Genomic DNA, 15543 nt, shown 5'->3' with positions numbered 1-15543 from the left:
GCAAGAAGGTCGCTTGTTTAAGCCTCGGCTGAATCAGTTGGCATTTCTGTGTGGAGTTTGCATGTTCTCCCTGTGTTCGTGTGGGTTTCCTCCGGGTGCTCCGGTTTTCTCCACAGTCCAACACATGTACAGGTGAATTGGGTAAGCTAAAATTGTCTGTAGTGTATGTCTGTGAATGAGAGCGTGTTTCCCAGTGATGGGTTGCAGCTGGAAGGGCATCAGCTGCGTAAAACAAATGCTGGATAAGTTGGCGGTTCATTCGGCTGTGGCGACCCCAGATTATTAAAGGGACTAAGCCTAAAAGAAAATGAATGAATAGTCAAAAATCACATCAAAACACAACAGAAAGCTTTGGAGGAGACGTGTGAGAGACTAGTGCTACACACAGGAGGACTTTGAGGACAAATAAACCCTCAAATACAACATCTCAGCAGTGGAGACCAGCGGAGAAGCAGAATAATGACCTCTGAGCTGTTGAACTATTAGAAAATAATGCACAACTGAGGTGTAATAATTTATCACTAATTATTTTTAATCGATTATTTCTTACTTAAAATGCTCAAACACAGTTTTAATGATTTTTATTTATTTGATATAGTTTAGTTTTAAGTTTTAAGTTCAGTTTTTTAATTTGATACACAACATATACGATACACAACAATACATTATTATAACCTATTTCAACAGGCGTGGTGTCAGGTTATAGCTAAATGACAATTTCTACTTGTCCCCAGGCAGTTTGGTGTTTATGAATTTTTGTGTGTGTAAATGGATTTAAATAAACTGACCAGTAATATTACACAACTGTAAAAATCTACATATACAGTTGAACTCAGAATTATTCGCCCCCCTGTTTATTTTTTTCCCAAATTTCTGTTTAATGGAGAGCAGATTATTTCAACACATTTCTGATCATAATATTGTTAATAACTCATATCTAATCACTGACTTATTTTATCTTTGCCATGATGACAGTACATAATATTTGACTAGATATTTTTCAAGACACTTCTATACAGCTTAAAGTGACATTTAAAGGCTTAACTAGGTTAATTAGGTTAACTAGGCAGGTTAGGGTAATTAGGCAAGTTGTTGTATAATGATGGTTTGTTCTGCAGACTATCAAAAAAATTTATAGTTTAAAGGGGCTAATAATTTTGTCCTTAAAATGGTGTTTAAAAAATTAAAAACTGCTTTTATTCCAGCCGAAATAAAACAAATAAGACTTTCTCCAGAAGAAAAAATATTATCAGACATACTGTGAAAATTTCCTTGCTCTGTTAAACATTATTTGGGAAATATTTAATAAAGAAGAAAAATTCAAAGGGGGCTAATAATTCTGACTTGAACTGTAGATGCTAATGTAGACACATGTAAAAATACTTAATCAATCATAAAGGTCTTAATAAGAGCAACCCTGCAAATGTCAACCTTGCCATGAAAAAAAAAAAAAATTTTCACCAAAATAGCGAAACCCTTTATATATATATATAACCCAATATATGCAAATGTTTGGACTCTTTTAGACAGCATCAGGGGATGGTGATGAAGAACTGGAAGCGATGATTCCTCAAGAGCAGAACTCTATAAAGCAGAGACGCTGTGGATACTGCTTTTTACTGGTACTGTAATCATCTAAACTCTCCTTATGATTAACTGAGCTTTAAGAGTGTTCATTAGGTGTGTCCGTTTACTTGTGTCCACATAGACAAAATATCCAGTTCCCATAAAATAGCGCCCCCTGTTTATGTATGTTTTGATGACTATGACCAATATTTTTTTCATACTTCTGACAATATTTGACACTGTGTGTGTGTGTGTGTGTGTTTGTGTGTGTGTGCGCGTTTGTTTGTGTGTGTTTGTGTGTGTGTGTGTGTGTGTGTGTGTGTGTGTGTGTGTGTGTGTGTTAGCAACCGATGCGCGCCAGACACTGTAAGTGGTGTAAACGGTGTGTGAGGAGATTTGATCATCACTGTCCCTGGATAGACAACTGTGTCGGAGAGCTAAATCACAGATGGTTCCTGCTGTATCTGTGTGTGCAGTTTACCGCGGTGTGCTGGGGTTTACAGAGCGCATGGTGAGTGAGAGATGAACATGCTTTTACAGAGCTTACATGAATGCACTAAAAGTTAAAAGTATAGTTAGTATGAATATATTAGGATTGATTAGGATTATTTAAATAGGTTAAATTTAAATATTCATACGGGAAACTTCTACAGAACAACTGTTTAAAAAGCTAAAATAAATAAATTATTTGGTATAATTGTATATATATATACATATGTATATATATGTATATATAAATATTTACACGCACACAATTGAAGTCATAATTATAAGCCCTGTTTATTTTAACCTTAACTAGGTTAATAAGGTGAACTAGGCAGGTTAGGGTAATTAGGCAAGTTATTGTATAATGATGGTTTGTTCTGTAGAGTCGAGAAAAAATATAGCTTAAATGGGCTAATAATTTTGACCTTAAAATGGTGTTTAAAAAATTCAAAACTGCTTTTATTCTAGCCGAAATAAAACGAATAAGACTTTCTCCAGAAGAAAAAATATTATCAGACATACTGTGAAGATTTCCTTGCTCTGTTAAACATCATTTGGGAAATATTTAAAAAAGAAAAAAAAATCAAAGGGGGCTAATAATTCTGACTTCAACTGTATACACACACACACACACACAAACGCGCACAAATATATATAAACAATTAAAGTAAAACTATGTATATATAGATATATAGATGTAGAAGTGTGTATGTATTTTCATTGTAACTAAGTTTTCTATACAAATGTAATTACACCTTATATTGTCATCGTTAACTGATTTCCGAATTCCTTTATTTCAGGAAACATATGCAGTTGTTTTGTGTAATGATATTAATGTTTTCTTTAATTGAAAAGTATAATTATTCTGCAAAATGTTCAGTATATTTATATTACTCCACTTCTCTGAAATGATTTATAAAGGACTGTTAAATTAAGTTTATTTTAAGTACCTGTATTTAAATGACCTAGAAATTACAGTAACTACTTACCACAGCCATGTCACCCTGCAGCCCAAAAGCGGTTACTCACTGAAGCTAAGCAGGGCTGAGCCTGGTCAGTACCTGGATGGGAGACCACTTGGGAACACTAGGTTGCTGTTGGAAGTGGTGTTAGTGAGGCCAGCAGGGGGCGCTCAACCTGTGGTCTGCGTGAGTCCTAATGCCCCAGTAAAAGTGAAGGGGACACTACACTGTCAGTGGGCGCCGTCTTTCGGATGAGACGTTAAACCGAGGTCCTGACTCTCTGTGGTCATTAAAAATCCCATGGCACTTCTCGTGAAAGAGTAGGGGTGTAACCCCGGTGTCCTGGCCAAAGTCCCTCTATCGGCCCTTACGATCATGGCCTCTAAATCATCCCCTTCCACCGAATTGGCTCTATCACTGTCTCTCCACTCCACCAATAGCTGGTGTGTGGTGAGCGCACTGGCGCCGTTGTCCTGTGGCAGCCGTCGCATCACCCAAGTGGATGCTGCACACTGGTGGTGGTGTGGAGAGACCCCCCTCATGATTGTGAAGCGCTTTGGGTGTATGGCCATACACAATAAATGCGCTATATAAAATAAATACACATTACATTACACATTACACACATTACTTTGTAACTCATTCTGTGTCTTTATGTTGTTTCTTTAAGTCTGATAAAACAATAAATGTATATTTTATTATATTACATAAAATATGTATTTTACAAAACCTGTTTTAGGCTAAAATTGGCAGAAAAATAAAACTAAATATCTCAACAAATTATATTACAAATGTGAACTAGATGTTTTAAAAAACGAGCAGTGAGATTGAGTTTAGGTGCAGTACCAAACATGGCCACATTCAGTTTCCATTAGTAAACATATAAGAGCGCCCCCATTTCAGTGTATGTTTAGAGGAACATGAAGCATATTCCTACATACTTTTGACAATATTTATTAAGTAGATATTAAATTCTAAAGTAGTATGGACAGTCTGGTGGGTTTTTAGCCTTTAAAAAAACATCTCAAATTAGTTTTACCTGTGGATTGCTGTAGCAAAGTAATAATTACAACTCTTGTCATAAATTATTGCTCCTCGATAATATCTATGAAACCAGATATGGAAACTAGAAGTTTTAAGCTTTCGAGTTTCTTCACCTTTTTCTAGCAGTAAAGTAGTTTAATTACAGTAACTACTTACTTTGTACCTCATTACAGCCAACACTGCTTATAATGCATCAGCTGCTCAGTAAATGTTTCTGTCTCTCAGGTCCGGGTTCATCTCTGCGCCCAGCTGGCAGCAGTGGTTCACCCAGAACGTGTTTCTTCTCGTGGCGTTCGCTGTGACGGCTGTTTTCTCCGTGGTTCTCCTCCTCCTGCTGTGCATTCATGCGTATCTGGCCTCCGTTAACTGCACCACATGGGAGTTTATGTCCCGCCACCGCATCCTTTACCTCAAACATGTGGACTCGGAGGAGAATCCGTTCGACAGAGGAGTTTTCTGCAACCTGTGGAGCTTCTGCTGCGTCTGCGGGACGGTGGCATGGGAGAAGATGTACATTAGACACAATAATGCCAGTGTATGATGAAAAATCAAGTGCCTACTGCTGCCAAATGGGTTTTAAATGCTGATTAAGCACAAATAATTGCATTCAAAATAAAAGTTTAAATTTCCAATATATATATATATATATATATATATATATATATATATATATATATATATATATATGGACCCACTTGTGCCTTTAGAACTGCCTTAATTGACATGATAGCATCACACAGTTGCTGCAGATTTGTCGGCTGCACATCCATGATGCCAATCTCCCGTTCCACCACATCTCAAAGGTGCTCAATTGGATTGAGCTCTGGTGACTGTGGTGGCCATTTGAGTACAGTGAACTCATTGTCATGTTCAAGAAACCAGTCTGAGATGATTCACACTTTATGACATGGTGTGTTATCCTGCTGGAAGTAGCCATCAGAAGATGGAGACACTGTGTTCATAAAGGGATGGACATGGTCAGCAACAATACTCAGGTAGGCTGTGGTGTTGACATGATGCTCAATTGGTACTAATGAGCCCAAAGTGTGCCAAGAAAATCTCCCCCACTCCATTACACCACCACCACCAGCCTGAACTATTGATACAAGGCAGAATGGATCCATGCTTTCATGTTGTTGATGCCAAATTCTGACCCGACCATCTGTGGCAATGTGGCAGCAGAAATGGAGACTCATCAGAGCAAGCAACGTTTCTCCAATCTTCTATTGTCCAGTTTTGGTGAGTCTGTGTGAATTGTAGCCTCAGTTTCCTGTTCTTAGCTGACAGGAGCGGCACCCGGTGTGGTCTTCTGCTGCTGTAGCCCATCCGCCTCAAGGTTGGACGTGTTGTGTGTTCAGAGATGCTCTTCTGCAGAGCTCGGTTGTAGCGAGTGCTTATTTGAGTTACTGTTGCCTTTCTATCAGCTGGAACCAGTCTGGCCATTCTCCTCTGACCTCTGGCATCAACAAGGCATTTGCGCCCACAGAACTGCCGCTCACTGGATATTTCCTCTTTTTCGGACCATTCTCAGTCAACCCTAGAGATGGTTGTGCGTGAAAATCCCAGTAGATCAGCAGTTTCTGAAATACTCAGAACAGCCCGTCTGGCACCAACAACCATGCCACGTTTAAAGTCACTTAAATCCTCTTTCTTCCCCATTCTGATGCACAATTTGAACTGCAGCAGATCATCTTGACAATGTCTACATGCATAAATGCATTTAGTTGCTGCCATGTGATTGGCTGATTAAAAATTTGTGTTAATAAACAGTTGGATAGGTGTACCTAATAATGTAGCCGGTGAGTGTGTGTATATGTATATATATGTCTGCACCACTGCCTCGCCCCCGTATTAAAACATTCCTCAGAAATTTTCATCCATTAAACAATTTAAATTGTGTTTGATTTTTTTTTTCAGTTTTTAGCGCCTGGAAAGGTGTTTTGACAATTCAGGGCTACTGTACAAGCGAAAATCCAAATTGTCATTGGATAAACAATATAATACAAATGTTCTGGGGTTTATTGTGGGTGAAGCAGTGGCGCAGTAGGTAGTGCTGTCGCCTCACAGCAAGAAGGTCGCTGGTTCGGCTCAGTTGGCGTTTCTGTGAGGAGTTTGCATGTTCTCCCTGCGTTGGCGTGGGTTTCCTCCGGGTGCTCCAGTTTCCCCCACAGTCCAAAGACATGCGGTACAGGTGATTTGGGTAGGTTAAATTGTCCGTAGTGTATGACTGTATGTGTGAATGAGTGTGTGAATGTTTCCCAGAGATGGGTTGCGGCTGGAAGGGCATCCGCTGCGTAAAAATGGCTGGATAAGTTGGCAGTTCATTTTGCTGTGGTGACCCCGGATTAATAAAGGGAATTATTATATGGACAAGTCTAATATGGAGGACTTGTTCCAAAGAGCCGACCCCGCAATCATACGGGACTAAGGCCAAAGAAGAAGAAGTTCTGGGGTTTATTGTATGCAAGTTTGTTGGCACAGTTTGTGAGAACCTCTGGCCTCCATACCTTAGGCCAGTGGTTCTCAATTCTGGTCCATTTTGTATGTCTTCTTTACTTAACACACTTGATTCAGATCAGTGTGTGGATACAAGTAGAGCTTGCTTGTTTTTACACAGTATTTTAAATATTTAACTAAGAAATAAAAATAGAAAATATTTTAATTGTTTATTATTAAATTATTATTGTATTTAATAAATTATAATTAATATGTTTGATGGGTCAAATAAAAATCTTTTCCATCTGGGCCATTAAAAAATTCTTTAGCTTTTAGCGCTTTGAGTCTACAATTTCATTCATAATGGGGCGTTAGTGTGCAAATAAAGTTGCACTCACACTGGGCTTTAGTGTCAACGCTTGACAGAGGGCGTGTCTGAAGTTGGGGCTGACGCAATCATCATAGCAGCGTTAGCCAATTAAATTAGTCAACAATCGGCTACTATCTGAGCTGGTGTATACAGCGATCTGATTGGCTGACGCTTCCGTTGGCGCTTGAAAAATTGAGAAAGTCCCAACTTCTGCAGCGAGCAGCGCCTCTGAATCAGCGCCGATAGATCCACAATTCAGTTCGGCAACGCCTGGCGTCACCCATTCAAAGTGAATGGCAAGCGGTGACGCTAAAGGCTGATTTATACTTCTGCGTCAAACGCCGGCGTATGCTACGGCGCTGACGCATAGCCCTTCGCCGTGGCCATCGGCGTCACTGACGTGCACATCTCAAAAAATTTAACTACACGTCGCAACGACGCGTAGCGCAAGCTTTGTGATTGGTCGGCTTGGTAACGCTGACAAGTCTGGGCGGGACCGAGAGCCGCGCAAATGGCGCAAGCGATTGTTTACAAGTGTGGAGTCCCGTGAAGGAGCTCTGGATGGAAAGTTTTGTTTCGTGTTTACCTCATAGTTAAAGTTGTTGCACGTCCGCCGGTTCCTGCCTCAAAATGAGCGAGTTTGAGCCACTTGTACATCCTGGAAGTGTTCAGGAAAAGCAAAACAGCAGCGAAGAAACTCGACACAGAGGAACATTTACACCTCACTGCCAACTAGCGTTTCGGAAGTGTTAATGCAGACCAACAGAGACAGCGCACAAAAGTATAATGCACAGCCACGCGCGTTGCATGCGCCGTGGGTTACGCCGGTCACTTGACACAGAAGTATAAATCAGGCTTCATGCATCAAGTGAATGGGGCGTTAAGGCTGAAAGCCGGCCCAAAAGCAGCAGAGGTTTAATTATGTCAAACTTCGCCACTTCTAGTTAATCAGCTCGTGATCAAATGGTGAATAAGCAGTGCTGTTTAATCAGACCAAATACATTTTGAATAAAGCAGTCCATTAAAACAACATAAAGCCTCACTGCTGTTTCAGTTTTCTTAAAAACCAAACTAGAAATCCAGGGTGTGTGATATCATTAATACAGACACACTGTAAATAGATTATTTCTCCTAGTTTGAACACTCTTCCAAACATTTGTGTGATAATATAAGCACACAAGTCAGCTAAATATATAACACAGTTCTACTGTTTTTTTAATATTTATTTTAATTAAAAAATCGAACATATTATGCCTTTAATACTTCATCTATCCAGTATTTAAATCACCCAGTGAGGATTACAATACAAAACATCGTCGTGTGTTTAGCTGTGATGTGTTCTGATGTCCAGAACCATTTTCTCTCCATTCAGATGACATGTTGTGAGAGCTTCACAGAAATCCCGCCCTTTTTGTAGCTCCGCCCCGCGACGCGCCACGCTAACCAATCAGAGAGCTGGAGAGACAAGCACGGCGGTTGTTCTGGAAGGGGGCGGGGCTTAATTTCGGAGCTCGTGCGGGGCGCGTTCTATCCGAAAGAGAAGAGAGCAGAGCGCGCGCTTGAGTTACTGAGATCTGCGGCCGCTGGAAGTTTGTCTATGCGGACTCTGGTTTCTGCTCTCGTCCTTTTACAATCTCCAGACGCCGAGGACGATCTTCTACCTCGCCGAGTTGAAAAACCAGCGCTCGATTTTCACTGAAAACTCGTTTCCGTGGCGCTCAGCGAAATCATGTCTGCCTCAGCGGCTAAAGTCAGTAAAAAGGAACTGAACTCGAACCACGACGGAGGGGACGAGACTTCGGGTAAGCAATATAGATGGCGGCCATTTTCACTTTCTCTTGTGTCGAAATATATTTTAAGCACTATTATTGTTAGTTGATTCGCTTTGTGTGGTTAGACTGAGGTAGTCTGCTGGATGGCGGCGGCGGCAGCAGTAGTAACCGGCGGCGGAGGCCATGTTTGATTTCTAGCCGAACTATAAGCGCGCCACAAAGCCCCATTAGGACATGAAGAAACTGCTGTATTTATTGCTAATCAAATCGCAAGGGGTTTGTTTTATGAATCACACGAGTTATTTTATTAGAAAAGCACGTGCATTTTAAACGCATGAAACATGCGGAACGGAAGCGTCCGCGCGCCGCTTTATTGTTGTTGTGTTTTAGCTTTAGCTTAGCAGAAGCGCGTCTCCGCCATGATGCAGCACGATCTAATGGAGGTTTACGGACTTTAAATAGGCGATAATGGTGGAAATTAATGCTGGAGTGGGTTTTGTGTGTATTTTCGGCTCATGTGGGATTGTGTTCTCGGTGGCGGCGGAAGCAGGTGCAGCGCGAGCGGGGAAGCGCACATTTAAACCACGCGGCATCTGCGCGGCTCCGTTCAGTTCCAATGATCACTGCACTCGCATCAAATACACGCTTTTCCTCAAGATGTAATGCACGGAGTTTATTTACAATAACCCATTTAATGCTACTGCACGTGTAGAGCAACGCTTGGATTAGAAATAAAAGCGTTTTCGATCGTTTTGCGCATTTATTTGATTTTATTTTAAACAGAATATCATGCAATTGTACAAATATATCATCAACAAAATATTTAGTTATTCATATTCGCGTAAAATAACACTTGCATTCTATGAAGCACACGCTTATTTAATAATTATATTAAGCTATCACTGCTAATATCTTTGTTATTCTTTTGTGAAGCAGTTTGAATCACTACTGTGTATAGGATATGATAAAACACACAATAAATGTGCTGATTTTTGCCTTTTCTTGTTTAGAAAAAGAACAGCAAGAAGCCATCGAGCACATCGATGAAGTACAGAATGAAATTGACAGGTGAGTTTAACTTCCTTGAATGCTTTTACAGAATTTTGATGCCAGAATGTTTTTGCTGGGGGTTTCAGTGTATTTAGAGTCCCATCCTAAGATTTAAAAGCATATATGGTTATTTTTTGTGTAGATCCATAAGTTATAGTATGATATAAATGAACCTAAAATATTGTTTTAAAACATTTAGCTTCTATTAATTTACTCTTTTATATTTTAGTTTACTTTTAATGTTCATTTAAGATGGTAAAAAAATTGTTTAACTTTTATAAAACATCTATAGTTTATTTTACTTATTTCACCAACAGTAATTTAATTTATAAAATAAAAAGCTATAAATAAACCTAAACTATTGTTTTTAAATATTTAAAAGTTAAAATAATGTTTCTCAGGGTTTCTGCAGGGTCTTATATATCTTATATCTTAATGTCTTCAATCTCAAAATCCAAATTTTAGGTCTTAAAAAGGTCTTAAATTTATGGAAATATTGTGTTGTCGGTCTTAAATTATTTAAAAGGGTCTTCATTTTCCTTTGTTTATGTATTGCTGCTTAATCTAGCCAAAACCCATACAATCATCAACAATCTATCTAAAAACTTTAAACTTTTTATTTTAAAATGCAATTTTTAACCCTATTTATCACAATGGTTTATTTTCCTTGCAATAACATTTGTTTAAATGTTCTCCATGTATTTACTGCTGGAGACACCGACCTGCACGGATTGTTGCCCATGGAATTAGTTTATTATAGTTTTTAAAACTTTTATATATATATATATATAAATATAAATATAAATATAAGAGTTTATGTTGGGGGAAAAGTGTATGGACACAAGTAGAGCTCGCTTATTTTTAAACTATTTAAAATATTTCGCTAAGAAATAAATAGTTCATTTATTAATTATAAATATTATAAATAGTTTATTTTTAAGTTATTGTTGTATTAAATTATTATAAATATTTTTGTTAGGTTAAATAAAAATCTTTTCCATCTATGCCATTTGAAAAATTCCTTAATCTTTAGCGCTTTATAAGTCGATATTTTTGTTCATAATAGTCTTAAAGTCTTAAATTTAACTCCATGAAACCTGCAAAAATCTTTTTTTTTATTTACAATGTTATTTTGTTAGTTTGATGTTTATAATGGATATTTAAATCTATCTAAAACATTTTGTATTGGCTGTATTATAATTAAACTAATAATTAGAATTTGTTGTATATAAATGTTTGTTTAGATCTCATTTTATGTATATAAAAATGTTGTAAGTGAATTTTAAAACTTTTTATATTATTTTATCCAGACTGAATGAGCAGGCAAGTGAGGAAATTCTCAAAGTTGAACAGAAGTACAACAAACTCCGCCAGCCGTTCTTCCAGAAGAGGTCAGAACTCATCGCCAAAATCCCAAACTTTTGGGTCACAACGTTTGTCAACCACCCACAAGGTGAGTTCCCGTGCAGACTCTCATACACCTCAATACAGAATGTTAAATCAACGTTTCACGGGATATTGTTTGATTTTTCTAGTTTCGGCTCTTCTTGGGGAGGAAGATGAAGAGGCGCTTCACTATCTGACCAGAGTAGAGGTCACAGAGTTTGAAGACATCAAATCTGGCTACAGAATAGATTTTGTAAGTGGTAGAAGTTTTCATTTCATTTATGCAAGTCAGAATCTTAGCATTTCAATAACTCCCCATCTCTCTTGTGTTTCAGTATTTCGATGAAAACATGTATTTCGAGAACAAAGTCCTCTCCAAAGAAATCCACCTGAACGAAAGCGGAGACCCAACCTCAAAGTCAACAGAGATCAAATGGAAACCGGGAAAAGTGTGTACTGTTTGTTTTTATAGAGTTCTCAGACTGAGATTTGTACAGTTCTGAATATAATACTGAAACTTTTTTATTTATAGGATCTCACAAGCCGGTCCAGTCAGACACAGAGTAAAGCAGGCAAGAAAAGACAACATGAAGAGCCAGAGAGTTTCTTCACCTGGTTCACGGATCATGCTGATTCAGGGGCCGATGAACTGGGAGAAGTCATTAAAGACGACATCTGGCCTAATCCGCTACAGTACTACTTGGTGAGACTTGGGGTTGAGTTATGTGGCAAAATATATAATCACAACAATTTTCATTTTTGGGTGAACTAACTCTTTCTTAATAATTTAAGGGTTAGTTCACCCACAAATGTCAAGTGTTGTCATTTACTCAGCCTTGACTAGTTGCAAACTTGTTTAATTTTGAGTTGGCTGTTGAAAAGCATAAAGATGCTGTGAAATATGTTGGAAACCGGTAACCATTGATTTCCCTCATATTTGTTTTTCCTACAATGGAAGTTAATCGTTACAAGTTTTTGATATTCTTAAAATGATCATTTTGTGCTCAACAGAACCAAAAAAATTTTAAAACGGTTTGGAACAAGTCCAAATGGGAGTAAATGACTTTAAATTTTTGAGTGAAAAATCCCTTTAATGCTGCCAGCTTTGAAAAAGTAAAATTTAATTAAGGAAAAAATAATTAATGACGGGTCATTTAATTATTTAAGCGCACCTGATGTGCTTAGCACAGTGGCTGTTACACCTTGTGTGCATTATAATAATTCAGTGGCTTATCAATTGTTCCATATTGCAGCCAAAACTTTTCTTGAACTTCTTTTAGTCGTGTGGTTATCTGAATATAATGCCACAGCTTTGAACAGAGGTGCCCAAACTCAGTCCTGGATGGCCGGTTTCCTGCATATTTTAGTTCCAAATCTGAATTAAATGCATTTGAACTAATAAAGCTCTTCTGGGTACACTAGAAACTTCCAGGTAGGTTTGTTGAAGAAAGTTGGAGCTAAAATATTCAGGACACCGGCCCTCCAGGACCAAGTTTGGGCACCCCAATCTTAGAATGTTCAATAGCCAATCAATATCAAGCATCCAACAGCTCTGTAGTGTAATTAAGTTACAATGATAGATTAACACGAACAAATTACACATTTAGGGTTAAGTCCAATTTGTGGCAAAACAAAGTTATTAGGAATGTGCATGAAGTAAAGTGGTTTGTAAATTAATCGTGTTTTATTTATTTTTTTAATCCATTAAGGCAACTCTGTCAGACAGTGTTTTGCCCTTTAAGGGGTCGATTAGTCTGCAAAATGTAAACACAAATATTTAAATTTTAGTTAGAGCAACCAATTTGTAGATTATTTTTTTGCAAGTCTAGCCTGTTAACAGTGTTTGGCTTTAATGCACAGATTAAATGCACTGATTGGCTTTTGTTGCATACTTCTGTTGTTTGATTGGCTCTCAGATTAATTTGTATTTAGCATAAATAGCCAGAGCTCATGATAAATCTATTGCTCTTCACATTTACCACTATGCAACATCTTGTTTATTAGACCAGTCGTAGTTAGACTTCCAGAAAAGCATCCACATGAAACAGACACATCGCTTTAAAATGTTTGAGATTAAACTCTTTGCGTTATTTAGTCCCCATTGGGAGTCATTTAAATGATGTGGTGAAACAATTCTTCCTTTTTATGCAACTGAATGGAAATCACGAGTAATTCATTTGCAATTCAAAGCTGAACTCGTATGATTGACTTTTTTTCTTTCCTCCTTCAGGTCCCAGACATGGAGGATGAGGAAGGAGAAGGAGAGGATGAAGACGACGATGAGGAAGGTCTGGATGATATTGATGAAGAGGGAGATGATGATGGAGAGGAAGAGGACGATGATGATGGAGAGGTGTGAAATGCACTTTAATGTGAATTTTTCATTTTTAAAGAGGTCATGAAATGAGAAACTTAAATTCTCTCAATCTCGTGACCTATAAGAGCTTGTAGTACTATAAAAGCATCCTGTCAATTTCAGAACGCAAAACTTTGTGGATTCTCTAAAATCAGCTAATATTGAAGAGCGTCTGACTAAACAGCAGGTTCTGGAATGTTCTACTCTGTGATGTAACAGTGGATAAGCTCCGCCTCCACAGAAAATCTGCACCCATTGTTAATCCGTTGCCTGTTAAGCTGTTAAAATGCTAATCAGTCAGCCAATCAGAGAAGTGGGTGTTTACTATGAGTATAATTGGCCACACCCACTCATACAGCAACCCGATGAGGCTCAAAAACAGAAGTCAAATATAAAATCATGTAAAGAGGATGTTTAGAGTTCTTAAAATAGCTGTTAGTCCTAGAATGCATCACATATTGAAACCTAGTCAAACTGCATCTAATCAAATAATCTCCCATTATCTTCTGTTGCAGGATGATGAAGGTGATGACGACTGAAGCTGAAATCGAGGAATATAATCCACATTTTCCCCAGTCCTGTTTCCAAATTGCTTCTTTGGCTTTTTTTGTTATTTTTTTCGTGGAGCAAGAATGATGCTTTTTTCCTCCCTCTTCTCTTCAGATTGTTTTGTTTTTTGCTCCATCTTTCCTCTGTCCTGAACTTGCCATGTTGAAGTCCCCCGAACAGACTCACAATAAACTGACTGCAAAATCTTGCCAACATGGCATCTACCATCTCAATTTCCAAATGCATTTCGAGGTAAAAAGCAAAACACTGTAGTTATCGGCTGCGCGCCGTCTGGAGTAGACTTACAAATAGTGCTTTCGTTTTGTTTTTTTATAAATATATATATGTACAAATATGTATAATTTTCTTCCTGTTAAAGTTTTGTGTAGGTAATTGAACAGAAGCCATGGTGCGCAGTGATCTGCTAGCTCTAGCGTTCTCCACAGTTTGCTTTTCTTTATTTTGGGTGTTTAAACCCGTCATGGTTTAATCAGCTGATAGACTTCAGTAGTAAATCCCGTCACCTCTTGTAATGTCTGTTCTGGAGGGCTGAGGAAAGACACCATCACTGAGTCTTTGATTTTTATCTTGTCTTGTTTTACAGACGTTCACCAGATTTGAAATGGATAACATTTTTGATAAAGAAAATAAAATAATAAAAAAACGTCCCATTATGCTTGTAACTTTTTCCCCCCTCCTGCTGCCTCAATGAATGTTGTGTATTGGACACTTTCAACTGTTCCATTGGTTTTTGTTCAAATAAAACACCATTCATCCGGTTGCAAAAAAATAAAAAGGTTCTAATCGTTTTTTTCATTGAAGTCGTTGGGTAACTCTATTAACGGTGCAGTGTGTAACCACCCAGTGGTTGAACGAGGTATTGCACTTCTGGATAAAAACGCATGCAGGTTGCCAGATTGACGACATAAACATAAGTGTACCTTGTTATTGCGCCTAAAGGCTGATTTAAGTCGTGTTCTAAATAAAAACGGCACGTGATACAAATTTCAGGGGTCTGTTCTTCGTACCTCGCTTAAATGATCTAAATGATTTGGCAGATCCTGGATCTTTTAATCTTGATAACTGATCTCTCGCTAATTTGGTTCTTCAAACAAGTTCATGAATCAGATTAGAATGTCTGGATAAACTGATCTGAGATCGCTGCGTGTGTTGTGAAGGACAGATCTATCAATCCTCGAAATCATGATCAGCAATGCAACGATTGGCTGACGGCACAGCAGCGAAATGACATCATCTGATTAATATTCAATTATCCATGTGAGCAAAATTACATCAAATTAGCAGTAAACGGTTTGTTAAATATGACAGGCAATATTAACTGTCAAAACATGTTTATGACTGCATAAATGTATTATTGCTTAAAAAAAGTCACATATTGTGCATTTCTATTATACATAATTTGTACTAAAGCGAGCTAAAAAGTTCATATCAATAAGTTTTCTCTTTGCACCACCAGGTGGCAGTCTTTGTACTTTCATTTCGAGGGTGCAGATTGCATACGTTTTATTAATATGTATAACTTAATTTATTCTATTAATGACTATA

The 15543-nt window shown here is 38.0% G+C and overlaps 3 protein-coding genes across 3 annotated transcripts in view; all 3 read left to right on the top strand.

Annotated features, from left to right (window-relative positions):
* Positions 1–4658, top strand: part of zdhhc12a (zDHHC palmitoyltransferase 12a) — a 7855-nt gene extending 3197 nt beyond the window's left edge. The window contains exons 3-5 of the mRNA NM_001423845.1: positions 1527–1622; positions 1911–2077; positions 4284–4658. Of these exons, the coding sequence (NP_001410774.1) occupies positions 1527–1622; positions 1911–2077; positions 4284–4599 (579 nt within the window). The 3' untranslated portion in view covers positions 4600–4658. The remainder of the gene's footprint in view (positions 1–1526; positions 1623–1910; positions 2078–4283) is intronic.
* acaa2 (acetyl-CoA acyltransferase 2) overlaps positions 1–15543 on the top strand; it is a 654279-nt gene that overhangs the window by 563884 nt on the left and 74852 nt on the right. The window lies entirely within an intron of this gene.
* On the top strand, positions 8394–14642 carry seta (SET nuclear proto-oncogene a). The gene is given in 8 exon segments (NM_201475.1): positions 8394–8666; positions 9647–9704; positions 10997–11139; positions 11222–11325; positions 11408–11521; positions 11605–11775; positions 13303–13425; positions 13944–14642. Coding segments are annotated over 8 exon segments (810 nt in total). The 5' UTR covers positions 8394–8593; the 3' UTR covers positions 13968–14642.

This window comes from Danio rerio, chromosome 8, assembly GCF_049306965.1.
Source record: "Danio rerio strain Tuebingen ecotype United States chromosome 8, GRCz12tu, whole genome shotgun sequence".
Taxonomy (NCBI): Eukaryota; Metazoa; Chordata; class Actinopteri; order Cypriniformes; family Danionidae; genus Danio; species Danio rerio.
The sequence above is the reverse complement of the archived record's forward strand: the minus strand, read 5'-3'. Positions and strand labels throughout refer to the sequence as shown.